Consider the following 25,558-nt stretch of genomic DNA (forward strand, 5'->3'; position numbering starts at 1 on the left):
CCAAAAATGTTTATTTACAGGGCTGAGTATGTACACGTCTATTTACACGGAGAGGGAAAGAAAACACAACCAGCGAAGGTTGGAGGCTGGATTCTGACCAGGGACAGAAGAACGAGACGTGAGACGTTAGGTCACAACAAATCCTCATTCTGGGCGTTGAGAAAAGCAGTAAAATGGACACACAGGCACACGCACACATGCACGCTCAGTCTGAGTCGCTGCTGCTGCTGGACGAGTCTGTGGACATGGCCTCCACGTCGTCCTCGTTCTCCTTGTTGTGTCCTGGCGGCTCCAGGCCGAAGTCGTTGGCATGGTGCGGCGGCAGGAGGCCCACAGAGACGTCGGAGGACTGCCAGGGGTACTGAGGGGTCAGCACGTCTGCACAGAGGGTGGCACAGTCAGAGTTCCACCAAATTCAGGGCGAATGCTGCTCAATTTCACCGAGATCCTCAAAAACAACAGATTTCACAGACATTTAAAAGAAAAATCCTTTCAGGACGATGATGAAATGAAGCTTCCAAGACAACGGGGCGACGCCAACGTGTTCAAAGACTCAGTTTTACAACAACTTCATTTACATTTTCCCAAAAAGCGCCAGATGGGTGCGGGGAGGAGACCACGCCTCCTTCACTCTGCTCTCGCTGTCGCACGATGCAGACACACGCCGCCGGTCTGTCGTCGTCGTTTTAAGGACTTGATTCCAGCTCCGTCGTCACGGAAACGCAAAGCGTAAAGTCGGCGCCACTCCACACCGTTTTTTTTTTATTTGGCAAATTGTCAGTTACTCTGAAGGCAGATTTCACGGCATCAATGATGACAGAGGTCAGTTGACACAGGTTTCAAGGCCGTGAATTTGGTAGGGTCATGGTCGTCTTATAAATATGATATTATTTTTTTAGATTTTCCTCAAATTAAAAATGTATTCTTAATTCTTCTGTTATGCCTTGAGGAGACGTAAAGATGTAGGTTTTGCAAATTAAAGCAAATCTTTGAAGTGGAACCAAGTACAGCGTAACGTGACGAACCTCAGCCGGAATATTTGACATTTGAGTTGATGAGCAGCCGTCAGCAGGCTGGTCCTGATCATTCAACTGATGAATGAGAGGAAACTCACAACAGTGTTTACTATTTTCAGAAGAGCATCTACTGATCGTGAACACTGCAACATTGAAATTCAGGTCGTCCGTTATTTGACCTGAACCCAACTGATGGAAATGGAAGGAAAATGGAAAATGGAAGTTGTCCTTCATTTTGGGCAGAAACATGTGATTGTAGAATGTGAGGAGAGCAGCAGGCGTTTGACGTCTCAGTGACATGTTTCCCACTGTACCTGGCAACCTTCCGGCCGCCAGGGCGTCGCCCGGCAGGTGTCCGTTCACCCCGTTGCTGGGCAGGTTGGCCATGTGGCCCAGCAGCCCACTGCGCATCTCCAGGTCGGTGGGGTACGGGCGCCGGGGGTCGCCTGCGACAGGAACAGGAAGACAGGTTTTATTATTACAATGAATAAGAGAACAGACGCAAAACTGACAAATATACAAATATACACAGAATGTTTTCTATGGACAGGATACACTAAACTAAAAGGTTATATCTGGAGGGAGAGAGATGGATGGACAGACAGACAGACAGACAGACAGAGAGAGATAGACAGACAGCAAAAATAATAAAGCAATGGAATACAAATAGAAATTTTAAAAATTGCAATATATTAATGTAAATACTGTACCTCTATCTACTGTATCTATCTATTGTACCTCTACCAACCTATCTACTGTGCCTCTATCTACTGTACCTCTATCGACTGTATATATCTACTTTACCTCTATCTCTCTACCTCTATCCATATCTATGTCTGCTTACTGTGTTGGAAAAGAGATTCTGAATTTCAATAAGAATAACGTGATAAAAATGTTAAATATATATATATAACATAAATAAAAATATCAAAAAATGGTTGAATATAAATCTAATATAAAAACATATAACAAATATAAAAGTATATAGATATAAAGAAAAAATACATTTGAACTCTGTACAATGTGATCCATGTGTCCAACCTGAATCTGTCTCCTCCCCTCACCTGGGACCCAGTTGAGCGGAGCGCACACGGCGTTGCTGGCGCTGATCCTGTGAGCGTACTTGATGAGCTCCTCCGAGGAAATGCTGCCTACAAACACACACAGTTCACTGCACTGCGCGCGCAAGTGTGTGTGTGCGCGCGTGTGTGTGTGTGCGCGTGTGTGTGTGTGTGTGTGTGCGTGCGCTGGTGAAATCAGAACCAGACACCAAGAGTCACATGAAAGACGTCAGTGTCTGTGGAGACTAAATTTGAATGTTTTACTTTTTAGTACTTTAACTTCTCATCAGTTTTAACTTCTTTGACACAGGTACAACATGGATTAAATATGATTCATGTTATTAAGAAATGAACAATCAATTAAGACTGCAATTAGTAAAAAAAATGTACGCCTCATTCATTCTAATTTGAGGTCTTTTAACGTTGAGACACTCAGGAGCTGCAGAGTGTGGTGTGTGATGTTTGTTGTTTGACGTCATGGCAACAGACGACGTGTGAAATGTGTCCAATCATTTAAATAATAATAACTTAAGTCTAGTGCTTCAAATGGCTGTACCTTTACGGGCTTTGTCGATGGATTTGAGCTTCTCTTTGGCCTGGTACACAGCAGTGGCCTGAAAAACAAATGTGTTTCATGAAAAGGAGGAAATAGGAAGGCAACCACCCAGATCCCAAAACACTCCTGCTTCAACTGGACTCAGTCCAAACACACTTGATGTTTTTCGTGTAGTTGTCAGCGGCCAGCCGTCCTTTTCGTCTGAATTGGGTGTAATTTCATGGTTTTTAGGACAAACACTCGTAGATTATATTCAGTTATATTTCAAAGGACACTTTTAGGAAACATTGGCTTCAAATGGTCCCAGGCCTCGCGACAAGGAACCAGGAAAGAAAACCAAAAGAACCCAGAAAGGATCTGAACATTGTTAAGAATTTGACCTTATTTTGACATATCAGGAAGAAAAGGAGTGAGAACCCTGCCCCACCTCCCCCGGCCTCCCCCAGCCTCCCGTGCCCAAGTCCTGTGTGGTGCACCCACCAGGGTGTGCTCCGCCTCCTTCAGCTGCTTCTGCAGCTGCTGGATGTCGCTGTCCCTCTTCTCCACCTCCTTCTCCAGCTGCTGCATCTCCTGCTGCACCTTCCCCTGCTCTACCGCCACCACCATCAGCTCCTGGAACTCCCTGTCCCGCTGCACCAGCAGGTCCAGCACCTGCCACGTGCACGCACACACACATAAGGAAGCCATGGCGGTTTTAACATTTAGAGACATGCACGATAAAGAGAGCTACCTATATACTAACTGGATGGATGGATGGATAGATAATTAAGTAATGAGGATAAAAACTGAAAAAGGAAAATGCAATATGCAGTAAACCTATGCAATAACCCTCAAAATTAGCAATAAACTGCAAAATAAACCTGCACTTAAACAATGAACAATCAACATTTGGTAATACAGGTACTCTTCACTTAACAACCTGTTTAACCAGCCTTGGGACTGAGGAGCAGCTCTCTAACCGGTCTGTGTTCTACACTGTGTACAATACAGCAGCGTCTCAGTGTCAAGCATCTCATCACGCATCACCCTTTATATACTATATACACTATATATATATATATATATATATATATATATATATATATATATATATATATATATATATATATATATATATATATATACACACACACACACACACACACACACACACACACACTGTATATATTATATACGCTTTATATACTATTTACACTATATATACACTATGTACACTATAAACGTATACCATTTACACTATATATACTATCTACACTATATATACACTATATACACAACATATACCACCCCCTTACCATGAAATACATGGGTCCTCGCTTATAGACCAATTAGATTAACGACCTGGTTCTAGGAACGAAACTGATTAAGTGAGGAGTACCTGTACACAATCAATCTAAAAATTATAAATAATGCAAATGAACCTAACAATAAACAATAAAAATAAACCTACAAATTAACAATATGATGCAAGAGGTTATTTGTCACATACATACGTTCATACAAATACATTGAAATGTCATGACACCCGGTGATTACGCACAATAAACTCTATAAGCTCTAAAAATACTAAAATGTGTGTAATGGGCACAGGGTGCTCACGCAGGGCGCCGCCACTAGGGGCGGCGCCACTAGGGGCGGCGCCACTAGGGGCGGCGCCACTAGGGGCGGCGCCACTAGGGGCGGCGCCACTAGGGGATTCTGGTTCTATAATTCTATAATAGAATTAACTGTCTGTTTTGTATTAAATATACATTCAAATCCTCCTAAATACAGATAATACTATAACATTGGCTGCAGGGCAGCTCCTCACCTGCGTGTCCTCCCCTGCCTGTGGTAATTTCTGGCTCCTTGACAATGCCAACATCTCTATCAACTCACTGAAGAAGCAACAACATGATTAGAAAGTGTACGAGACAATACAGTTGTAGTCAAATCATACAATGTAAAATGTTTTTATATTATAATTTTGTTAAAAGCATACATCCATAACCTTTTGTTTATTGATGATATGATCACTGTTACTTCCTATTATATCATTGCATATCTTGTTAATCTACATTCGTGATGGGGATGGTAGCTCAGGCGGTAGAGCTGGTGGCCTAGTAATCTAAAGGTTGCTGGTTGGATCCCAGGCTCCTCCTGCTAGCATGCTGTAGTGTCCTTGAGCAAGACACTTAACCCCTCATTGCTCCTGATGGCTGCGTCCTTCGCTGTTTGAATAATTGTAAGTCGCTTTGGATAAAAGCGTCTACTAAATGCAATGTAAACTCTTTTAAAACCCTGTGTAGACAAACATTCAAAGATTCAAAGGATGCATTTGTCACATGTTGCACCGTGTACACCGTGTAGTGAAATGTTTTTAAACCCCAGGGACTGTGCAGGGTAGAATACTACAAAAAAAATGTTAAAATAAATATTAATTTTATAAAAATAAAGAAATAAAAAGAAACTAAAAATAAGAATAGGAAAAAAAATAAAAAGTAGGAGTACGATAAAATGAAAAAAAATCTATATACAGGATTTAAAATATACCAACAACCAACCACATAAACTATGTGTATTATGTACATTGTGCAACGCTTGCAAACTGAGAATAATATATATAATATATATAATATAGACACAGCCAGCCAGCCAGCCAGCCAGCCAGCCTTTACACTTCGAATTGTTGTTTGTTTATTTTCTATTCCTGATGCTTTATTCTTTATTGTCTATTATGTAAGATGTTCCAACACCGCAATTTCCCTCCGGATTGAATAAAGCATCGGTCTGTCTGTCTGTCTGTCTGTCTATACAACAGAAACATAATATTATCTGTTAGAAATGTGGCAGATGAGGTCGTATTCAACTCTGATTACGCATAAAGTCTTCCCAAACTGGCAACCAGCTGGTCCCATACAGGGCACTGGGCTGATTAAGATTCAATAGACGCGGGTTAGAGTCACTTAACTTAAACCACATTAATAAAAACAATCCATAACAGTTTGTTAGTTGAAACTCTGGTTATTTCCATGACTATTTGTGATCATTTACCGTGCTAGGACCTCCAGATCGTCCAGAGCGGACAGCAGCCGCTCCCTAGTGGGTCTGTCCGCCATCGCTGTGGCGAAGTCGCTTCTGCGCATGTCCGGAAGTAACACACCGAGTTATGGCCAGCGCCCGCTCATGGCGGGAGGGTGAACTGCGCGTTTATTTTCAGGTAAAATCTTGCAGCAACAATCATACAGATCATGTCAACAAAAATTAAATGGTCAGTGGTTCTGTGCTTTTACTTAAGTAAAACAAGCTAAATATATCTCTTACATTACCAACTTTCTAGATAGAAGATAGTAGTGGTCTGGTACAGTGGTACAAACCTTGTTTAGTAGTGCAGCCTCTCAGGTGTTCTCCAGGTGAGTTCCCTCTTCACTGGCATCAGGGCAAAAAAAACAGAAAAATAAAATATCTATTTTTTAGTAGTTCCTTTTCTCTCTCTCTCTCTCTCTCTCTCTCTCTCTCTCTCTCTCGCTCTGAGTACCCCCTGTAGTACTCCAAAGTACCCCTAGGGGTACGAGTACCCCCATTTGAGAAACACTGCTCTAGTAGATAGAATATAGTTTGATTTTCATTTATTTCTGTTTATTTATGTATATGTGTATATAGAATCCGAATTCGAATGTGTTTATTAGGCCAAGTATATTTTCATATTTCATATTTTCATTCGTGTTGGCACGGTGGCGCAGTGCATTGCACTGCTGCCTCACAGCAAGAAGGTCTTCGGTTTGATTCCCGCCTGGGGCGCTGTTGGCACCGTGCTCTGGTGGGTTATCTCCCAAATAGGAGCCTTTCTGTGTGGAGTTTGCATGTTCTCCCCGTGCTCACATGGGGTTTCCTCCACCTCACGTCAGTAAGGACCTCCACCAAAAACATGCACCATCATGGTCTGACCAGCGATGGACACTTATCACCTGGTCCCCGGGCGCGTCCACGTACGCTGCCCACTGCTCCTGGCTGTGCCCCCGGAGGAAGGACAAGCCAGGATGGTTCAATGCAGAGGAGCCATTTCACCGGCCACCATCAAGCATGTGCATGTGTGTGTGTGCAAGCATGTGTTGTGGAGTGTCGTGTGACAATTAAAGACTGTTTCTTCTTTCTTCTTCTTCTAAACAAGGAGGTTTATATCCAGGTATGTATTTCTGTTCTGTTCGGTGTTGCTGTGTCGTACTGTTGTATACTGTACTGTATATCTCGGTGGCACGGTGCTTTTGGGTCAAAAGCAGAGGAGCCATTTCACCGGCCACCATCAAGCATGTGCATGTGTGTGTGTGTGCAAGCATGTGTTGTGGAGTGTCGTGTGACAATTAAAGACTGTTTCTTTTCTGTTTCTTTTTCTCCATACTCACTTTATTCACATGCACTTTACTGCACATATCTGTAAATACAAATAGTCTATCCCATATATATAACCCGATTCCCTCTTATTTTGTACCCCCACATTGTATGACCTTTTTGAGTCTTATTTGATTTGATTTTATTGATATTATTCTATTCACTAACTGCTTTACGTTTTAGGAATCAGTTAGTTTCAGTGAGTTGCTAGGTAGGAATTAGATTAGATATTATGTTTGCTTTAGTCACTATTGTGCATAATCTCCAGGTGCGTTGCAAAGACATTTCACTGCAAATATGTATGAAAGTATGTATACGTATGAAAGTATGTATATGTATGAAAGTATTTATATGCATGAAAGTATGTATACGTATGAAAGTATGTGTATGTATATATAGTTATATATTTAATTGTTATTTATGACGGTGGCACAGTGCATTGCACTGCTACCTCACAGCAAGAAAGTCTTGGGTTCGATTCCCGCTTGGGGCGCTGTTGGCACTGTGCTCTGGTGGGTTATCTCCCAATGAGGTCCTTTCTGTGTGGAGTTTGCATCTTCTCCCCGTGCTCACATGGGGTTTCCTCCATCTACCATCAGTAAGGACCCCCACCCAAAACATGGGGTTTCCTCCATCTAACATCAGTAAGGACCCCCACCCAAAACATGCACATCACCATCTGACCAGAGATGGACATAAATATATTATGGAACCAGATTGAACGCTGCCCACTGCTCCTGGCTGCCCCCCGGAGGAAGGACAAGCCAGGATGGTTAAAAGCAGAGAAACTGCTTCACCAGCACCACCCAAGTGTGTGTGTGTTTTCATGAATGCATGTGTTGTGTGACGATCAAAGATTCTTCTCTGTAATAATCCTTATATATTTTATTTGTTTTGTGACTTATTTTTCCTTGCCAAATCTACTACATCACACAGTTCAGTAGTTGTGTGTATATATATATATATATATATATATATATATATATATATATATATATATATATATATATATATATATATATATTTGGCTTCTATCTTTTGTTCTGCTTTATTATTATTTTTAACAATTTAAAAGTTATCAGTCAGTTGTTTAACTTCGACTACGTTGTTTTGGGTGCATGTTGAATTGAACTGTACTTATTTAGTTAACTGTGTTTTTTATTATTGTAATAAAACAAGTGGGCGTGGCCCCGCTGGGCGGTGCTTCCTGGGAAGGAAGAAGCAGAGGAAGCAGGAGCAGAAGGTTCTGCAGTTGGAACGAGGACTCCGCCGCTCGTCTTCCCGCTTTTCGGTCTCATTTGTCGGATAAAAGTTGTTCTTTCCCTCCGTCGGGATGGTGAAGGTGTCGTTCAGCTCTGCCCTGGCGCAGAAGGAGGTGAAGAAGGACGCGGAGAGCCTGCTTCCCGGGGAGAAGGTGGGTTCCAACATGGCTGAAGCTCCGTGCCGCTCGGGGAAGTTGTCACGCCGCCGGTGTTTCCCTCGACCCGGGTTGACCTGCTCGGCTCGGCTCGGCTCCGTTCGGGGTCCGACTCGCTGTTTACGGGTCAACGCGACGACACGACGGGGCTTCCCAAGCGGAGGTCCGCGGCCCCTCGGAGGGACTGCGTCGTTTTAATATTTTAATTTTTTCTTATGGTTCTCCGCCTAAATAACCCCATGGCACCTGGTGGTGGTGGTGGTGGTGGTGGTGTTTGTTGTTGTTTTTGTTTTTGTTTTTGTTTGACCCTCACTGTTTGCCAGAAAAGTTTAAAGTGGTAATAACAACATAGTAAGAAAAAACAACAGAAACGTTTGGAAATATACAAAACAACCTTAAATGAAACGGAAATGTTCGTTTTACGTTTGCGTGACGTCCTTTTTAAAAGGTAAAATCAACTTTTTGTCTTTGGCTCCTGCGTCACAAAACACGTTCGCCAACGACGTCGACAATGCGCATGCGTAGATCATACGTCACACGCTCGCACATAAAGGCGCTTTCGCTTGGTGAGCGTGAGACAGTTGTACATGACGAGGGGGAGCTGCAGGGAGCGTTAATCATTCTAGCAACCTGCAGTTATTCAGTTTGGGAGTTTCCAGTTCATTCCTTTTTACGTAGGCCTTAGTTTTCTGGTTTCTGTCAAGTGCATCACAATTGACTAGTAAACGTACATTACTACAATCAAACATGGTGGAGTTACTTCCATAGTACTTTATTTACAATATTGTGACTGACCTTAACGACTGGATTTTTGGACAATGTTTTTATTGTCTTCGATTCTCTGCTATTTTTTGGCATCTGGAACAATAATAAATAAAAGCTTTGTAATAACGAGATAACTAATAATAAATATATTTTATTATATAAATATAATAAATACATCTTAGTTGTAATTAGTACGCCATTGTATTTTTTCTGTTAATAACCTAAAATTTTAAAATTTCGTTTAATTGATGACTTGTCTACATTATAATGCAGACAACATTTGTGGAACTTTAACATGAATTTCTCATGAGAATCATTATGGAAGAACTTGTCAAAACTGAACTCTTTGTCTTTTCATTTAAATCTGCCACGTTTATCTGTAAGAAACTGTTTATTCATGAAGTTTCTTTAAAACAAGGTTATTTTTGACCTTAAACCAAACTTTGTCATTGTTACAACTGACCTTGTTGTGTGTAAGTACATGTGCAGTCCCAGTGACGGACGTGATGTTGGGTCTCGTGGGCGTCAATGATGACGTAGTTACGTAGGTTTACATTTTTACACAGATTTGTGTATTTACAGAGGTTTATGTATTTACGGAGATTACGATAGTAGTTGAATTTATGTAATTTTAGTGGTAACCTCTCCGCCTGGATAACATTTTCAGTATTAGGTTTCCATGACATAGAAAAAACGTTGTGGTATTTCTGTGAGTAATTACCATTGCACAGCTTCTATTTTTCCGAAACCTCGCTGGATCTTGAACGTATCACCCAGTCACACATTGCAGTGGATTCGACTTGATGTGGTCAAGAGTTTTTGTGGATTAATGATTTTCTTATTTTTCATGAATCTGGCAAAGTCATTTATGAAACTTAATCCACGAGATCCTTGTGACGTAGCGGTTTAAACGACACCTCAACCGTGTTTGTAGCTTATGTTATTGTTGTGTTCCAGATACTTATAGTCGGGTTGGACATATTTCAGCGTGAAATGCATTGGACCGTGCCTCTGATATCGGTCTAATTTGGTCGGCTTTTTAACTTAAACCACAAGGTGTTTGTGACATACCTGTTCAAACAACACTCCAACCCTGCGGACTGGACCCCTCATAAAAAGACAGTGGTTTAAAATAATAAAACCAGATACACTCAACCCAGATAATAAATAATCAAATCACAAGCTTGGTCCCCAGATAAAATCATATAGTACTCCAACTTGTTGCAAGGGTTGCTGCAGTTACTGGTGTTATCGGAAACAAAACCTAAAATAAAAACATTTCGTTTATTTTCATGTATCAGCGCTGGCGTTTATCAAAAAAAAACAAAAAAACTAAAATTTGTCAAATTCTAAGCGTGTTATTTATACTTAGTCTGAAGCTACAGAAGTGAAGGTGTCTGCTTATCGTGTGTGTGTGTGTGTGTGTGTGTGTGTGTGTGTGTGTGTGTGTGTGTGTGTGTGTGTGTGTGTGTGTGTGTGTGTGTGTGTGTGTGTGTGTGTGTGTGTGTGTGGATAGATGGATCACCTCATAATTGTTTTATTGCCGTGAGTTACCCTGTTCGCCAGTAAAATAAAATAAGTTGTAAAAGCCAAGTAAGACCAGAGCTTAGGTTCACATGTTTGAAGCCCCGTTTATCTCTTCTTGTGGAGTCCAAGTCATGCATTTGGAATGTGAGACGCCAAAACGGTATTATATTTGAGCTTCCTGTTTGACAAATGAAAGAGGAAGGAGCACGTTGGCTCATAACACTGTGAGATTGTTGTTTTTCCGTTAAGAGGAACCTTCACATTGCTTGTTGTTCAGTTGTGACGCTGTTTGAGTCAAAGTTGCGTTTGATTGGAGGCTGGAAAATGAAGATGCACGTAGATGGATTCTCATCAGACTTAGTCTCATGTCATTCTATCTCCATCAGTCTTCTGCTATGATGTAGTCATCCTCCCTCCATCCTCTCATTCCTCTTGTTCGCTCCCTGGACGGGGAGACTCTCTCCTTCTCTTAATTCGGGGCTTACCGCCCTGGTTCTGACGACTGCTCGTTCTGCACTTCTGATGGGGGTGCTAAGCTAAGCACTAAGTGTTTCCATCTGCTCCAATTAACGGAGCTGTAGCATGTCGAGATCATGAGTAGCATCAGAGGAGGTCTCTAACAGGACTGGGCGCTGTAGCCAAAATATCCAATAACTACACTTTGTTTGCTAATGGGGCAGTAATTTAGATCTTAAGATTTTAAATACAAGCGTAGCTTGGTTTAAGCAAAGCTAAAGTTTACAAGCAGACTAAAATTAGACAGCTGAGGAAGAAGTACCAGGGTTTCCCTTACCCGGTAATGGCCCGTTTTTGACCGGGAGAATCCGTTGGAAGTCCCACATATTTAAATCGTTCCGGACATATGTCCATGTGTCCGGTGAAAATAATTCCCGGGAAGTACAATTAGAATTAGTGCTGGGAGATAAAACCATAACGATAATTGACACCATATTTTTATCCTCGATATCGAAATAAAATAGACTCGATCATTTCAATAAAAAAAATCTGCAGATCTGTTCATTTCCGCGTTCGGCAAATGACAACGGAAAGCCAATCGGTTTAGACGATCTAACGCTGACCTTTCACCTCCGACCAATCACGTTTGTTGATATAGAAATAAGCCCCGCCCACAGGTTGCGCTCGTACACGTGGAGCGGAGACGGAGCGCAGCGTCCAAAACATGGAGGAGAAGCAGGAAGATGATGTATCACACACACATCTATAGTTTGGTGTTTTTGTTGGGATATTAAAGTTCAACCCAAAGCAGACGGTATTTATCTATTGTGGTGAAAAATGTGAAGACGAGAAGTCCCGACCAAGACGGAGACACCACAAACTTTCATTTAGACCTACTTACATATTTATTTAGTTCAAGTGAAATTCTAATTAAAGCGGCTGAACTTGCTACTTATTCACAAATGGAAATTACTTGATTTCAAGTAAACTTATTTAGAATATTCCATAAAATATTATAAATCGACATGCCTTCATCATTTCGTTCTCTACATAGCCTACCTATCAATTGTTTTTAGGCTCATTAAAAAAAAAAAATATTTGACCGGAACCTCTCCCATTGGTCCGGGACATTGAAATCTTCAAGGACATGTTGACCGGCACCAATTCTTTCTAACGGGAACTCTGACAAGTGCTCAAGTCCTTTTACTTCAATTAAAGTACAAATACCCTGACACAAAATGTGTCTTGTGAAAGTGAAAGTACCACATTGACATTTCTACTTAACCGGTACCTGTTCCTGACTGGTCAGACAAACGGTGCTGTTCTAACAGCTGGAAGAGGTGTGAGACAGGCCCCTGGATCCATCTCAACATACCATGAACCGGTCGATGGCCCGATTCTAAAGTTACGAATCGTTTGACTGAAGCTTCGCTGCAAATTCTACTTGAAAATCTAGCTGCAAATCTTCTGTGGAAGATTCCTTGATCTAACGTTACAACACACACACCGGCATCTGCAGAGAATACTCAAAATAAGCAGAAAAATGCGATAGATATACATATTCAACTTTTGACTGTTAAAATACTTTGAAAAGGCATCCCCTGAGCAGTCTGAACATTTATATTCCTCACCTTATGAATGTTGCGCCGTGGCAACATGGTTGCAGACGGCAAATGTTGTAATAATTCATGAATGGTGCCGTCATGCAATTTTTTCTATCTACCACTTGAAGTGGTAGATAAAGCACTTAGACGGTGGAGGCAGGAGGCGGGACGGCCGGTGACGCGCACTTTACGTTCTCACTCGCCATTGGTTCAAACCAGAACCCTGTCGACCTGTCACAGACTTATATAAACAACACAGTGCAAGTTATCAATTGAACGTGTTATTTCTATCATATAATTACTTTTTAAAATATTTTTACATCATTTCATGCCAAGTCTTTATTTACATTTACATTTACATTTAGTCATTTATCAGACGCTTTTATCCAAAGCGACTTACAAGGGAGAATAACATTCAGCTACATTGCGACAGAGATTAGTGTAACAACAACATTGGTGTAACAATAAATACTGCAAGGTGGTGCTAAGTAATTGTAGGTTAGGACAGGAGGTACTCACTGAAGAGCTGGGTCTTCAGGTGCTTCTTAAAGACAGAGAGGGAGGTCCCCGCTCTGGTCATTTTTGGCAGCTCGTTCCACCAACGTGGAACTACAAATGAGAATAACCTGGATTGCCGTGGCTGTATGGCCGGCAGAGCCAGGCGACGCTCATTTGACGAGCGCAGCATCCGGGGGGCAACATGTGCTCTTACAAGAGCATTTAAGTAGGCGGAGCATTCCCAACAATCACTCTGTAGGCCAGCATAAGAGACTTGAACTTGATGCGAGCGGCTACAGGTAACCAAGCGGCTACAGGTAACCAGTGGAGCTCGATGAGCAGCGGAGTGACATGTGCCCTCTTTGGCTGGTTGAACACCAGTCGCGCCGCCGCATTCTGTATCATCTGAAGTGGCTTCACCGCACAGGCCGGCAAGCCTGTTAAGAGGGCGTTGCAGTAGTCGAGACGGGACATCACCAAGCTTTGTACCAGCAGTTGAGTGGCATATTGGGTCAGGTACGGCCTGACTTTTCGGATGTTGAGTAGTGCGAAGAGGCAGGACCGGGAGACGGCGGCAACATGGTGCGAGAATGTCAGTTGGTCATCAATAATGACACCAAGATTCCTTGCAGCCTTGGTAGGAACAAGAGATAGAGAGTCGATTTTAATATAAATGTTGTGATAAATACCTTGTTTGGCCGGGAAGACCAGCAGTTCCGTTTTCGCCAGATTTAGTTGAAGATGATAATCCTTCATCCATGTGGATATGTCAGCGAGACAATCCGAGATCCGAGAGATTTATTTTTTGCATCAAATTCTGGAGAGTAGTATCAATAAGAGTATCGATAGGTATCAATAAAATCCTAACGATACCCATTCCCATCCGGTGTCCTGATATAACAGACTCATCCTAGATCCTTATCACAATTTACAATAAAATAGTATATGATATACTTTGTATATACATATAAATCCTGATTTAAATGTTAATAGGTGATGAGTGGACTATAACATAGATATTTACTTTGAAATGAAGTTGAGTAAAAGCCCAAAGTCTCTGAAATAAAATCTACTTAAGTACAGACAACCTGTCGACTTTGGTGTCCTCTTCTGGGCGCTGTCTTCTGGTTGTCATCTGTCCGCCCCCGTGTTCAGAGGTTAAACCCTCCAGTTAAGACCGGGCTTAACCGTGTCTGGCTGAAGACGGGACATTTATAGAAAAGGCATGAGACCGCTAAGCATGATCATCAAGCTCTGACTCTGGGCCCAAGCGGGGACATGAGAGCATGTGAAGGGATCTCGAGGGGACAGGACCAGTGTCAAGTGTACTTCCCAAATTCCTCTCATCACTTGGGTCGACTCTCAATGACCGAAAAATAAGGCTGAGGTTAAAAATACCAGAATTTTCCTTTAAGCAAAGGCTTGTATGGAAGTCCGGCTCTGACTGGAGGTGTTGTCCAGCTGGGCAGCGCTGTCCTTGGGTGTATCAATGTAATAAGCTGATTAATTAGAGGAAATCGAGGGATGCTTAAAGTTAAACTGGCCCAGGGGATGAAGATAAAGATTCCCGTTGCTTCAGACCGACTCCTGAGGGCTCTGAGCTACTTCAATTTCAAAAGAGTAGTAACATCAATATGATATTTAGTCACTGTTTCATTGACTGAACCTGTCACAGTGCATCTGTATCAGGTCTCAACCTAAAAAGCTTTAAAAAAAAAAACCTTTAGATTTAACATGTCTCAGTCAAAACAAGAATAAGTGAAGTCCCTTACAGTGCTGGAGATCATAAGCAGGAGAGACACACAGGAAAACTAAAACTAACCAAAAACGAACTTAACCAGAACAAAATATAGGACAGCACAGCAGGGGGAGCGAATAACAGGTGGTATTTAATTTGACCAGAAAACGGTTGCATAACTTCCAAACAAGGTATTGATATTACTATTTTCACATGGATTCAGGAATTTAAACAATAAAATTGAATCATATTGGAGTATTGATTAATTTTTTTTTTTATCTGGCCCTAGTACAGCTTCTGGTTCCAGTAAATCAACTTGTGGACTAAGTCATTAATACATATTTAGTTCATGTTTCTCCGCTGCCTGAAGGAGACTTTTCAGGCTGTAACGCAGCCTCTGATTGGCTCTGATCAGTGTGTTGTGTGATGCCTCCTGAGACATGTGGGGGGCTTCCAGTGGATTAGGAGCTAATCGCTAGTACCCAGACTCAGCCGGGGGCTTTAGCTGCCGTCCCAGGGGGCGCCGGAGGCTAAAATCCTACAAGGAGGAGGATTAGAGGGGCTGGCCCACCCAGAGGGCAACCTGCAACCTCTAACCACCCTCCAACAACCGCCCATATACCCTCTGCTCACCGCCCATACACCCTCCAACCACTGCCCATACACCCTCTGCTAACTGCCCATACAAGCTCTGCTCACCGCCCATACACCCTCCAACCACTTCCCATACACCTTGCAACCACTGCCCAAGCACCCTCCGCCAACTGCCCAAGCACCCTCCGCCAACTGCCCAAGCACACTCCGCCAACTGCCCAAGCACCCTCCGACCACTGCCCATGCACCCTCCGTACACCCTCCAACCACCTTCCATACACCCTCTAACATCCTCCAACCCTTCCCCATACTCGTCCATACACCCTCCACCCACTGCCCATGCACCCTACAACCACTGCCCGTATGCCCTCCATCCACCTTCCATACACCCTCCAACCACACCATTCTAACAGGGGTGGAGAGAGTATTGGAGACATGTACTCCCATAGTAGTGATATATTCCACTACAATTAAAACTACTGGTAGTACGACTGGAACAACTGGAAAGTACAGAGTGTTCTCCTCAAAAAAAAAAGAGTAGTTTAGTTTGAAAGTACATTGACATTATTCTGGTGGTTTGAGCTTCCTCAGAAACCAAACCTCAAAATGGCGGCGTGTCGGATTCACAGCCGAGGATTGCATTTCACACCGCAACTGAATACCAACACTGATACTGATTAGTCTCCACGGTGACGGAGATGTTACCCCCACCAGGTGGATCGGCACACACAGCACTCCCAGCCGAGCTTTGAAGGGAAATAAATCAATCTAATTTTCCTTTATTTTGCAACCGTAGCAACATGTTCGCTAACTTATAATGCAATGAAGCATAGGCACTGATCCAAAACCATTAGTAAGTGTAGTCTTTGAAGAAGTTTACAGATGAAAAATAAATGATGTGGTGCTTAGAGATTACGGAAGAATGGATTGTTATGACACTCATCGGGAGTCTTAAGCAATGTATTACACCCTACTGCTCATGTATTCAAAATACATTTTGAGGTTTATCACATGACATGAGAAGCAAAACTACAGTAGTTCTAACAAATGCTTTTTCATAGCTCCCTCCCTTTTGAATATGACTGTTTCTGTATAATTTCGTGACATGATTTCACTGACAGATGACGAACCGCTCATGTTGGGCCTGGCCCTCCTTGGAAGGAAGCAACTGGTTCACCAGTCTGAGTAAATGAAACAATGAGAGGAAATACCAGCAGCACAGTTATATTATAAACAGATTCTGAAAAGGTGAGCTCAGCAGGATGACCAGCGACTAGAAAAAAAAAAACCTTTATTTATGCCACTTTAGGAAAGGGGAAAAACAAAATACCAAATGTGATTACATGATCTAAACTGAATACTGCCTTAACAGCAAGGCATTGTGGGGAAGACCAGCTTCCATTTGATACGCATTAACATTCTTTCTGATTTGTTATTTGGTGAGTTTCAATTCAATATTTCAGATTCTTAAAGTTTAAAAATTTGGAAACGGTTTAACTATAGAAAGAAGGCCAGAACTAGCTTCTCATTTGGTCCTGGAGGAATGTGCCGTCGGGTTCAACTTAGAATAACATTGGAATATTTTAATCTTACCAGAGGCTTGTTACAGTGTTAACAATTTGAAATGTTTGAAAGTATATAAAGTGAAAACATTGTGTATTTCCTGAAGGTGATAGTGATTATTGGGACAAGGTCCCTGGAGTCTAGTGTCTTGAGTAAACTATCCAGACTGTAACTTTCACAATGCCTTTTATTTTAAACATGGGCTTGTCAGCTGTAGGCACAGTCTGTTTTCCATTTAGAGAAGCAGCCGCTCCTGCTGTTTTCCAACCCTTCACCTGCGTTCAGAGGGAGCAGGTACAAATAGGAGCTTGCGGAACTGTAAAACCTCAGAGCCAGCAATAAACCCAACCTCAAGTCACGTCACGTTTATTTATAATCGCCCTTAATCACAGATCACTCTCAAAAGGCTTCACAAGCTTCACAAGCTTCACATAGAAATCAATTGCATCCCCTCGTCTGAACCCCCACTCGAGCAAGGGAACACAAATAAACCCTTTGGGGGGAGTCCCCTTCCGACCTCAGTTGATTGGAAAGGACAACCTGACACTACCGGGACGGGACTACCTGGCCAGGCCTCCCTGATACTACCTGACCAGGCCTCCCTGATACTACCTGACCAGGCTTCTATGATACTACCTGGCCAGGCCTCCCTGATACTACCTGACCAGGCCTCCCTGATACTACCTGACCAGGCTTCTATGATACTACCTGGCCAGGCCTCCCTGATACTACCTGACCAGGCCTCCCTGATACTACCTGACCAGGCTTCTATGATACTACCTGGCCAGGCCTCCCTGATACTACCTGGCCAGGCTTCCCTGATACTACCTGGCCAGGCCTCTCTGACCTTACCTGGCCAGGCCTCTCTGACCTTACCTGGACGGGGATATCTGACCTTACCTCTTTTTTTTTTTAATTGACTCAAACAATGAACATGCGTTGAATCTGAGGTTTGTCTGAAGCCTTTGTTTTCTGACATATTTAATAAAAGTTTTAACATTGAGCCATTATTTTGAAGTCATGATAATGATGATAAAATTAGACCAGAAAGTCAGAAAATCCTTTAAATGTTATTTTTATTCCCTTCCTAGTGACTTACTCCCATGCTACTCCCTGGTTTAATTGCTGATCAAATCTGCCTACACTTGTAATAAAAACCTATTTCCAAGGTCAAATTGTGTCCATTTCAAGACAGTGACGTCACCACTTCACCGCTTCATCTGTTGTGCAGGTTTGGGTGTCTTGCTGTGGCCTCTACAGGGTTAGCCAGAAATCCCGTAGAAAAACTGAATCTTTTCACAGCTTTACACAACACAACAACCACCAGGTGTTGGACACACGGCAACACGCACAGTTCAAAACCAGCCTCTCAAACCCCATTGATGATCATTTTAGAAACAAAACAAGAGTTCCCAGCTCCATTACCTACAAATGCAGTGTCCAACCAGTGGGAATGCGACCCAGTCACAACCATTTGGACCAGTTGGGATCATGGTCTTGTAGTTGTCTGTATTATCTCTGATGGTGTCATGCTAGTGGCATTTGTTGGGAAACTCCTCCTACTGCCTTTAACTAAGTTTGGAGCATTTGTCTGTGTCTGGTTAAACAGTGTCTCAAACGACAATAACAAAGGCACTGATCCACAGTCTTCTGTGTCTGTGATGCTACAGCAGCCCAGATGAAACTTCTGAAAGCTACGGCCACACCACCACCAGTTAACCCGGTCCGAGCCCCAAAACGCTCCCATCTGTTCAGATCAATGACTTTTACTGGACCATAGAGACTCAAACTGATGGTTTTCTGTCATTCAAACCCAATGAAGGATATGTCGGCTGCCTCCGTGTGTCATTAAATGCAGAAAATCAAGCAGCTTTTCTTAAGTATCTGACAAAAAAAAAACCCTTGGCAGTTGAGGCCCGTTCCTCATTTCTGTTTTTATTCTGCTTGTGAAATTTGAGAAACGTACAGGGGATCCTCATTTCATTGGAAAATTGAGAAGTTCAAGGAAGGACTCGCTGAGCCAGTTCGCAATACAGGAATATTTATGACCCGTCTTTGTGCGAGTTAAATATTTGGAGTTTTTTTGCCGTCCTCCTTGACACAATGAACCGGATGTTACGTAGAAGATCAAGTCTGGTGCAGATGTGGACAATGAGACGCGAACACAATTACTAAACATTACTACAATTCTTATATATAGGGTCACCATAGCAACATGTTGCTTGTTTCATTTTGCTGCTACTTCCTGCTCCACTGGGTATTATATTATATTTTTTCTCTAAACGCCCTGTGCCCAAAACACTCCTGTTGATATAACAAGACCACAGATCGACCACAGATCGTTCAGTTGTTGTCGATAAGACAGAACGTTAATCCATTAAATTCTAATTAGTAACTAATCGATAGTTGACTAATTGTTGACATCCCTATTTTAATGTTCGTTATGTTCATACTGCAAACACAAACTGGGCCATGGGATGTAGCAGCGATGAAGGATTTGGTCGGTTAAAACAAAGAAGGCTGAACCGGAGCTGTTTTTAAAACTCCAGACCTGGAGTCAAAAGGGGATTTTCCAGAGCTGAGAAGCCGTTGTCGGGCGACATGAAGGGGATCCAGGAAGGATCGTCGTGCCCAGGCCTGCTCCGTCATGTCCTCGTGCTCTGGATGGAGTTCAGGACCTGGAGCAGTTTGGCTGCTCCTAAGCCCCGGTGCCTCTGCTTGTTTTTCCTTGTTGTTTTTTTCTTTTCCCGTCTACATTGACAGTAAAACCCAGCTTATCTGAACCTCTCTGATCCAGTCTTACTGTTCAACCAAACCAGCTGCTTTCCTTCTGACCACCTGTTGGTCTACTACTACTACTACTACTACTACTACTACAGTACTCTGCAGTGAGGATTTGTGTGTTGTTTCAAGCTACACATTCATATGAAGGAGAAGAAAATAGTTCCATCCTTACATAGTTTTAAGTGCAAATAATACAATCTCTTTATATATACAGTGTGTGTGTCTTGGGGCTGAACGATACTTATGTCATAGAACACAATTTTCAAATCGCAAAGCCTGCGATTTAAAATATAAATAAATAAAAAGTGGGTGGGGTTATATTTCACAATCTAACCAATAGGTCTGTCCAGGGCCGGCTCTGCTTTTGTGACTTGTGTGAATATTGTTTTTACCCCAAATCCGTTGTGTTGACAGTAAGAACAGTAGAGGCCCAAAGACGGAGCCCTGGAGGTCACCAGCGCTCAGAGTGCACTGATCTCCCCTCGCTGTGACGGCGCCCCCCTCTTTCTGCCTCTCTCTCCATCCTGTGATGAGTGGACGTGGATGGAGCCTGGTTCATCTGCCAAACAAAGCAGATGAATGTTTACACACAAGCTCTCTGCTCGGCCTCTCTCTCTCCCGCCGCCTGTGTTTGTTTGCAGGAGGATGAAGGCGGAGCAGCAGAAGTGAGTGATCCTGTCTGTTGTCTTGTTGGCTCCAGCAGACTCCTCCTCTCCGCTCCTGCAGCAGGAATGTTGCTGCTTTCCGGGGTTTTTTGTTTTTTTTTTTACCGTTGAAAAGGCAGACGGGCGGCGGCGGCTTCGGCCTGCTCCCCCTGCCGGCGCCGGCCTGCACCGTGCCGCCCATAGGACGCACATTCTGGCTTTGTTTTTGGCCCGATCCTATTCCATGACGTCATCGTCAAGGTTACAATCAATATAAACTTAGTGAAGTAGAGGAAATTAGAATGATAATAATATTATTCAAGATTCAAGATTAAGGATTTTTTATTTGTCACATACATATACATACTTCCATACATATATGCAGTGAAATGTAATGCAACGCACCCAGTGATAGCACACAAGAAGTCCTAGGAAAAAAAATAAAAATAAATAAAAAGTAAAAAATTCCTTTCTAATAGACCGACTGACTCCTAAAACGTAATACAGTAAGTGGAATACTTATAGAATAAGATTAAAAATATATAGAATAAAATACAATAAAAATAAATTGAAATAAAATGGAATAGGTAGAAGGAATATGCCTTTGTATATACAGATATGTGCATTTAAAGTGGCATGTGAATTAAAGTGGCATGTGAATGTGAATATTATATTATAATATATACAATATTATAATATTGATATAAAAGAAAAGGGACTTAACTTTCTGCAGTTTAGTGCTACAGAAGCGTGTTAGATGTGTGTAATGGAGGAGAAGTGATTATCAACTCAATTGATGTCATAACTGTTTGTTGGCGACATGTCAGTGTCATATCATCATGTTTGACTGGGTTTGACTCCATCTTTCTGAGGTGGTGGTTCACAGACGGTTGTAGCTGATCAAGTCAGTGCCTCATAATATCCAAAATTACTAATCATTGGTTTTGTAATATTTGTTGTGTGTAAATATCTGATAAAAGCACCGTTAGTCATCGTCAAATGATCAATATCAAGCTGTTTGTCTAGAAATGTTGTGATATTTGATTTTGTCCAAAGTGAAGCTTTGAGAATCCTTATCGGTGCGTAAAGTTCATCCAAGATGGCCGACTGTTTGGACCATGTGGACTCACCGTCCTCCCCCCCTCCCCGCTAGGACCCAGAGGTGGGGGTGCCGCTGCGCCAGCCGTCCCGGGCCTGGTGCTGGTGCATGTGCCTGGGCCTGGCGCTCATGCTGTCGGGGGTGGTGGTGGGCGGAGCCTACCTCTACCGCTACTACATCGTGGAGGTGAGTTAAAGTACTGCAGGCAAGCACAGCGCACTGAGGTGTCAGAGATCCAGGTCTGATATCACAACAGTCACAATGACTTTATTTCACCGGGTTGGTGTTTGCTTTGAATGTGTGGTACTGATTATGGGATGTGCCATCATGCACAGGATAACTTACATGTATGGTTATAAATTATGATTATAAATAACTATATTTACAAGGTTGTCCCAGTTTTTACTTTGTTATTGCACATATATTACTGCACAAAAGTTTAAACGCCACATAATGAACTGTTGGATTCTCCAAATGCCTTTGTTTATGTTTGTTTGTTTGTTTATGTTGCATGTATTCATTAGCATGAGGTTAGCTTCAATTAAAGCTTGGATTCAGTCCTTTTTTAGTCATTTTTAAGGCTTGAAGATTCAGATACAGGCTTTTATCAATATATATATATATATATATATATATTCCAATTGATAAAAGCCTGTATTTTTTGGGGGAAAAATAAACAGAGTAAAGTAACAAAATAAAAAGGGAATAATGCAGTAAAACAGTATTTATAGAGATGCAATGTCCCTTGTGCTTTTATTTATAATGAGAAAAACATGTTCAAATGTCAGTCTGCATCAACCATGAACAACCATGAACACTGTTCCTCCACCTCTCCTCCACCTGTCTCCTTCCACCTGTCTCCCCGCAGGAGGGGAGGGTGTTTGTCTGTGGAGTGAAGTATCGTGAGGAAGACTACATTATCCGAGAGGAGGAAGAGGTGTGTCTGCATTGATTGCTTGATGTATTGATGTATTGATTGATGTATTGATGTATTGATGACTTGATGGGGGTGTAGGTGCAGCTCCCGTCCCATTTCCAGCTCCGCAAGTTGGAGGAGAGCATTCGGATCCTGGAGCGTGAGCAGGTGGCGCTGATCAACGTCCCCGTCCCCGAGTTCCAGGACAGCGACCCGGCCGACATCGTGCACGACTTCCACCGGGTGAGGATCCGGGCGGAGCTGCCCAAAAACCAAGCGTGGGGGTTTCAAGTGACACACGAGAAAACAACAGTTTATTGTAGAGTGGGCTTGGTGGAACAAGCCCGGAGCAGGTGGACACATGTCATGACAAGGCTCCTCTCCTGAGTGAGTGGGGACGGAGGTTTTACCTGTTGCTCATTGATTGCTCTAACGAGCAACAGGAGTACAGCCACCCTGATCCTGGACCCAATCACCTAGACTGAGACAGGTGTGGCTGCTTAAACCACACCCTCCCCCACACCACACCGAGCGTTTACAATGATACATCTTTGAAGAACTGACAGCTGTGTCATCATCCCTCTGCTCTGGCTCCTCGATCCTGATTGGCCGCCACCAGGACTCAGTTATTTCGGAATTACAACCGCTGATCTGTTAATAATGATCGTTACCACGGGCAACCACTTCTCCTCCTGGTTTCATGTTCCTCATATCGCTCCACCTACATGCTAATGCTAACGCCAGCTAGTGGCACCATCTGGTGACTCTACACAGAAACTACAATGAAGAGTCACATAATAGTGAAGGGTCAGATTGAGTTGTTACTGTTTTTATTATCTGTCTGTCTGTCTCTCTGTCTGTCTCTCTCACAGAGGCTGACTGCCTACCTGGATCTCAGTCTGAATAAGTGCTACGTCATCCCTCTCAACACCTCCGTCGTCATGCTTCCCACCGACCTGGTGCAGCTGCTGGACAACATCAGGGTCAAACATTCACACTGATGGAGATGGTTGAAGTAAAAGTCATTCAGAGGTTCTGTTTCCTGCAGTGACTGACTCCGCCCCCGTGTTGTTTTGGACTCAGATGGGGACCTACCTGCCCCAGTCCTACCTGATCCACGAGGAGATGGTGGTGACGGAGCAGCTGCAGCACGTGGAGCAGCTGGGATACTTCATCCACAGCCTGTGTCAGGGCAAGGACACCTACCGTCTGCAGCGCCGCGACCGCATCCTGGGTAGGACGCCGTTACCGCGGTAACCCTTCTAGACTGTGTCTAGGGAGACTTTCTTCATCCACCCTCCAGACGGGGGTTTTCTGCAGCACCACCCGGTGGCTGTGAGCTGAACCGCAGGTTAAAACGCTTCCACGTCAGTGACGCAAGACTCGTTAGAGACGATTTGTTCAAAGCGAAGAAATGTTTGACATGAGTCCAGAGGCACTGCCCCAAAAACAGCTGTTTGTTTGTTTGTTTGTGTGTGTGTTTGTGTGTTTTTTTGTGTGTGTTTGTGTGTTTGTTTGACTCGTCAGGAACTCGTCTTCTTCTACCGTCGGCCATATTGCCTGATTGTCTCCAGGTAGCTCCGCCCACAGGAAGTGTAACCCCTGCGCTGTGATTGGTTACAGGGATGCAGAAGCGCGAGGCGCTCAACTGCCACAAGATCCGTCACTTTGAGAGCAACGTCGTCGTGGAGACGCTGATCTGCGAGCCCTAGACCCAAGATGGCCGCCTGCTGTGTGTGTGTGTGTGTGTGTGTGTGTGTGTGTGTGTGTGTGTGTGTGTGTGTGTGTGTGTGTGTGTGTGTGTGTGTGTGTGTGTGTGTGTGTGTGTGTGTGTGTGTGTGTGTAAAACGGGGTAAGAATGAGAAAGGTGATACGTCGCTTTCAAAATAAAAGCCAGCCTTACTCATTGCTTAAGAGCTTAAATTGAAATAATGAGGAACTAATCAAAATGTAAGCAAAGCATTTGATCTGTGTTGAACTAGGAATCAGTTTGGGCCTTTCTTCAATTTTTTTTTTTCTTCTTTAAAGTCCAGGAGAGATGTTTTTCTGTGATAGAGGTGGTTTGGTTTTTGAGGCTTTATTTTGGAATTCTCTGCGATAGCTTCTAATACATTTTGCTGATTGTGATGAAACAGAGAAGGGTGTTAAAGGGGGCGTGGCTCCCCCACCCCGGCTGCGTGTGGTGACATGAGGGAATGCGTCCGTCAGTTATTACTGGAGGTGCTTTTACCGTCTCCGTATTATTGCATAGTTCTTTATTTCTATACAAGATGACATTTATAACATTTCTCCTTCACAAACATGTAAATACGTCATTGTTATACCTAATTAATAATTAACAGCCTTCTGTGATTTTCTTTTCCAAAAAAAAGAAACGTCAGAACACGCGTACTTCAATAATCCTAATTGTACTTTTTCTGTTTTCTTGAATGTATCTTTATTTTTTTTTAACAACTCCATTTCAAGATTCATTTATTGTACTAATTTGTATAAATAATCTCTGAAGATAAGACCAGACCAACGTGGCATTAAATTCTTTGGGAATCTCGTTTGAGGATTTTGTGTCAATTTGTCTTTTGTTCTGCTGAGAAAGTAAAAGTCCCCGTTCCACCAAATATTACGTTATAAAGTCCTAGATAATGTACACATGTTAGTATCCACATTTAAAAAGTACTGGATCCACATCGTCACCTTGTGTTTCAGTTTGAAGACTCTTTCAAACTTTTCCTTGACACTTTAAAAGGCAACGGAAAGAGACAAAGACCAGCTCACACTGAACACGAATATACTGAACGGCTGATTCTTATGACGGATTAACAAACATCAAATATGGGATTAAAGATTGATGGATTTCAACTGTAATGGTATCGGATGGATAGTCACATCACAAAGAGTAATATCGAAACAATCTAATATGCAAAAAATAAAATTTTGGTAATAACAGCAATTGGG

General features: G+C 42.7%; 2 protein-coding genes across 3 annotated transcripts; one reads left to right on the forward strand and one right to left on the reverse strand.

Moving 5' to 3' along the window:
• med4 (mediator complex subunit 4) lies at window positions 1-5,731 on the reverse strand (the record flags this gene model as incomplete). Its single annotated transcript, XM_080019239.1, has 7 exons — window positions 1-378; window positions 1,331-1,462; window positions 2,081-2,167; window positions 2,634-2,691; window positions 3,114-3,284; window positions 4,444-4,510; window positions 5,667-5,731. 7 exons carry the CDS (start codon window positions 5,729-5,731, stop codon window positions 206-208), a joined length of 753 nt encoding a protein of 250 aa, XP_079875365.1. The 3' UTR covers window positions 1-205.
• Window positions 5,732-8,216: 2,485 nt separating this feature from the next.
• On the forward strand, window positions 8,217-25,163 carry itm2bb (integral membrane protein 2Bb). Of its 2 annotated transcripts, none has more exons than XM_080019237.1 (7): window positions 8,217-8,415; window positions 21,745-21,876; window positions 22,559-22,627; window positions 22,706-22,849; window positions 23,479-23,589; window positions 23,690-23,840; window positions 24,230-25,163. In XM_080019237.1, the coding sequence occupies exons 1-7, from the start codon at window positions 8,335-8,337 to the stop codon at window positions 24,316-24,318; spliced, it is 777 nt and encodes a 258-aa protein (XP_079875363.1). In that variant the 5' UTR covers window positions 8,217-8,334; the 3' UTR covers window positions 24,319-25,163. The 2 variants fall into 2 exon arrangements, with proteins under 2 accessions (XP_079875363.1, XP_079875364.1); XM_080019238.1 differs by having other exon boundaries at window positions 22,712-22,849.
• Window positions 25,164-25,558: the final 395 nt, after the last annotated feature.

This window comes from Zeus faber (assembly GCF_960531495.2).
Source record: "Zeus faber genome assembly, chromosome: 18".
NCBI classification, from domain to species: domain Eukaryota; kingdom Metazoa; phylum Chordata; class Actinopteri; order Zeiformes; family Zeidae; genus Zeus; species Zeus faber.